Source organism: Phaseolus vulgaris, chromosome 4 (assembly GCF_051622355.1).
Source record: "Phaseolus vulgaris cultivar YP4 chromosome 4, ASM5162235v1, whole genome shotgun sequence".
NCBI classification, from domain to species: Eukaryota; Viridiplantae; Streptophyta; class Magnoliopsida; order Fabales; family Fabaceae; genus Phaseolus; species Phaseolus vulgaris.
The window spans coordinates 2,162,132-2,166,504 of record NC_143501.1 but is presented as its reverse complement, the minus strand read 5'-3'; the positions used below and the strand labels follow the sequence as shown (position 1 = coordinate 2,166,504).

The following is a 4,373-nucleotide window of genomic DNA, read 5'->3' as shown; positions in this document are numbered from 1 at the left end:
ATCCTCTTTAAACAATTCACCCCCCCTCTAGTTTAAAGTCATCCATTCTAACACGTATTGCATTGAAAAAATCCGAAAAAATTTATACAAGTACTTTCATATGTTGTATGCACCCAGCTATGGAGACACGTCCATAAACAAATCACAAAGAGGAGATATAGGGAAGAAAAGTCAGGACGTTTTGTTTTCGAAAAACCAATTTTGTTCACTCTCGGTTTGTGACTTACTACGCTTTATTCCTTGTGTATTTTGGTCTAATATTTTTTCCATATATTCGTCATTGTGTGTACTTTGTTTTGATTGAAATTTGAGCCTTAAATTCGTCTCACAAGATTTGTAATAAAGTTTTTATTCATCACTGTCAGGGTTAACAGAAAGGTTTGTTTCTGTGTGAAACACTTTGATTTTTTTCCTAGGTGAATACTCATCCGCTTGACCTGAAATTTTTTGCAATTTTCCCAAATTCAGTTGAGATTCTTTCATGGAATTTTGACAAAATATTATTTCGGGAGAATTTTTCATAAATTTTGTGCAAAGCAAGGCGAGTACAAAATATGTGAAATTTCGCCCTACTTTCTGCAATTTTATTCTAGGTCCATATTGCATTGAAAAAATCCATAAAAATCACACAAGTACTTTCATACGTTGTTTGCACCCAGCTAAGGAGGCACGTCCATACACAAATCACAAAAAGGAGATATTGAAAAGACAAGTCAGGACGTTTTGTTTTCGGAAAATCAGTTTTGTTCATTCTCGGTCTGGCTTAACTGGTTTAAGATGGGCCACATATTACACCCATGGCAAAACTGGACACCCACCCTACCATAACTTATTACCCAGCTATAGGTTCCTCCACATGTACTGGCACACGCAAAACTGGTTACATGTGTGCCTATAAGTGGTCACTTCTGTGACGTTTATTGCCACTCACTCTTCATGAAAAAAAAAATCAAAAAGTTTTTTAATATGGGGCATATATTACACTAGTTAGATGACTTAACCGGTGTAATATGGGTTATATTTTACACCCATCGCAGAACTGGTCACCCACCCTACCAGAACTTACCCTTCCACGGGTTCCTTCACATGTACTGGCACACGCAAAACTGGTTACCTGTGTTCTGTAAGTGATCACTTCTGTGACGTTTATGGTTACTCACTCTACATGAAAAAAAATTCAAAAAGTTTTTGAACATGGGTCATATAATACACCGGTTAGATGGCTTAACCGGTGTAATATGAGCCATATATTACACCCATGGCAAAACTGGATACCCACCCTACCAGAACTTGTTACCCAACCACAAGTTCCTCAACATATATTGGCACACGCAAAACTGGTTAACCGTGTGCCTGTAAGTAGTCACTTTTGTGACGTTTATGGGCACACATTCTTCATGAAAAAAAAATCAAATTTTTTTTAATATGGGTCATATATTACATTGGTTAGATGGCTTAACCGATGTAATATGGGTCATATTTTACACCCATGGCAGAACTGGACACCCACCTACTAGAACCTTTTATCCAGCCATAAGTTCCCCCACATGTACTGGCACACGCAAAATTAGTTATTTGTGTGCCTTTAAGTGGTCACTTTTGTGACGTTTATGGTCACTCACTCTTCATGAAAAAAATTCAAAAATATTTTGAAGATGAGCCATATATTACACCAGTTAGATGGTTTAACTTGTGTAATATAGGTCATTCTGAGTAAAAACAAATAATATATTACACCGATTGTTACTAAGAACTAGTGTAATATATTCTTTTTTACCTTATTTTGAAGTTCGCGCCTCACTACTCATTCACGCTACTATCCTATTTTGAACTTGTCACGTCACCGAACGCAATCTCACTCTGTCACGTCATTGACATGTTTGGAGCGTCAAATATATGTTACTGTGCAGAAGGTGTCAATATACCAAAACTCCATTATATGGATTAAACATGACATCTTCTCTAACACTACTGAAAACGTAATACGTTATCACAACTTCAACAATAAAATGTGATATTTGTACTACTTAATAAGTAAATTTTCAAAAATAAACTCATTTCTATACTACTTTAAGAAAATTGCCCGGAAGAGAAACCTGGGAACTTACTGCAATAAGCCAAATGCATTCATCAAACCAAAGGCATTCATCAAACCAAAGGCATCTTATACACCATCATTATTAGCTTCATTTCACATACATCACACTTTATTTTATATCTTTTACACTTCTTTCTGTTTCTGACATCGTTATTCCCACATACATCAAATTACATTTCTCTCTTCTTTATTGTAACCTTTAACCCATCCTTCATCAGAAGAACGATGGAAAGCTTTGGCTTAGCAACATGACCTTCCACCACTTGGAGACGATACTTGTGCAAAATTGCAGTTGCCACCATCTTCATTTGAATTAAGGAGACACCTTTGCCCAAGCAAGTCCTAGGTCCTGTGTTAAAAGCAACAAATTTGTAAGATGGTACATAAACAATACCTCCTTTCTCTGAAATCCATCTCTCTGGCTTGAACTCCATGCAATCTTCTCCCCATATTTCCTCAGATCTTCCCATTGAATACAAGAAAAACAATATAACTGTACTTGGATTAACACCATGACCACTAGGAAGCACGTCAGATTTAAGTGCTTCCTTGCGTTCAAAGGGTATGGGAGGAAACAGCCTCAGTGATTCACATATAGCACCATGCAGATAAACCAGCTTTTTCACTTCTTCCACACTTAAAACCTCTGCTTTCTTTTCATTTCTTCCAAACGTTTCTTTGATCTCTTCAAGAATCTTGGCTTCCACCAAAGGGTTTGTAGCAACAACCCAAAAGAACCAAGTGAGAGCTGAAGTTACGGCATCTCTCCCAGCCACTAAAAAATTGAACACAGTATCTCTTAGAAATATATCATCATGTTCTTCTCCTTTTTCCTTCCCTTCTCTCATCAAAGTTGTCAACAAGTCAACATCAGAAGTTTCTTCCGTTTCATTTTTTTCTACGCACTTGCTAAGATTTTTTCTCTTGGACGCTATGCATGCATATATGAACTCATCAAGCGTCTTACACGCTTCTGTCATCTTCTTCTCTTGCCCAATCTGAAGCCATTTCTGCAGCTTCCAAACACACTTTGGCACTACATGTCTGCGAAAAAGGCTCTCTCCCGCTTCATTAAAAGCCGTCTCAATTTCAACTTCGGGAAAATCCACGGAAAGGCAATTAGGGTCATGGCCATTGATTAAATAACATATGTTATCCAAAGTGAAGCGGTTGAAGAGATCTTGAAGATCCACCACGCTCCCTTGTTGGTGTACATGATCCAATACGGGAAGTAGGCTATTCTGGATCTTCTTGTGAATGGTTTTCTCTAGAAACACCTCGAACTTTTTCTGTTTCAAGAGATAATGAACGAGATCCCTGTTGTATTTCCATGCTTCTGAATCAGTGCCTACAATCCCTTTTCCGAAGACTTCAAAAATGTCACGAAACACGGGTCCCTTCCCGTAGTTGTGGAAACTCGTGTTCATGACGTGGCGCACGTTTAGGGGGTCACTCGTGAACAAATAGTTCATGTTGGTAAACCATGGTCCGGTGAACTCACCAGTTCCCCCCTTCTGTTTCAATATCTCAGTGAAAAAATCATGGAAACGCCACAAATTGAAGAGTAACTGTGGTAGCATGCCAAGGATGGGGTGGTCAGTGAGGATAGGGTACCTGCAACATGCTCTCCGATGGAAGAAATACATGATGCAGAAGAGTGCTGCAACTGTTGCTGCTGCATAGCCAAGCAATAGTGCCATAGTAAATTGATGAACAACACAAAAACCTTTGTTTCTTATGTTGTTTCTTGAGGATGTGTGTGGCACTTGCATACATATTATGCTCTTATAAAGGGTTAGATGTTGATTTATGTTCACGTGAAAAGTGTATATTAAATTTTTGGGGAGATATAGAAGAAACGATGAACATTGTACGAAGTTGGAAAAGAGGATGTTGACTAGTTAGGTCAGAAATTGAAGAAATTGTTGGCATGAAGGTAGACAGAGGTGCACGTCTTCTTTGTTTCACAAAGAGCAACATCTTTAATGTACTGGTAGGGCCAGCTCGATCAAGACTATGATTCGGTACCTGTTCATTATGTCGATTGACACCACAAAGCCAAACAGAATTAGTGAGCCTAATCAACAATCAAGAGTTAGGTAATCAAGAGAAGAAATGAGGAGATCACTTGGAAGAATGAGAATGAAATTCTAGCTCTTCAAAAGGAGAATGAAGAGATGAAAAGAAAGTGTGGAGGGGGGACAGTTGTTGGGCTGACCAATCTTGTCGGGAGGTCCTTCACCAGCCCCACCGGCCCCAAGACTGTTGAGGAGCC

At 38.6% G+C, this 4,373-nt stretch overlaps 1 protein-coding gene across 1 annotated transcript; it reads right to left on the bottom strand.

Annotated features, from left to right (window-relative positions):
• Window positions 1-2,153: 2,153 nt before the first annotated feature.
• Window positions 2,154-3,842, bottom strand: LOC137836356 (alkane hydroxylase MAH1). Its single transcript, XM_068645087.2, has one exon. The coding sequence runs from the start codon at window positions 3,796-3,798 to the stop codon at window positions 2,269-2,271; it is 1,530 nt and encodes a 509-aa protein (XP_068501188.2). The 5' UTR covers window positions 3,799-3,842; the 3' UTR covers window positions 2,154-2,268.
• Between the last annotated feature and the right edge of the window lie 531 nt (window positions 3,843-4,373).

What these genes read in the sequence shown, in the direction of transcription:
- LOC137836356 (XM_068645087.2), bottom strand. Translation starts at nt 3,798, where the DNA reads ATGGCACTATTGCTTGGCTATGCAGCAGCAACAGTTGCAGCACTCTTC.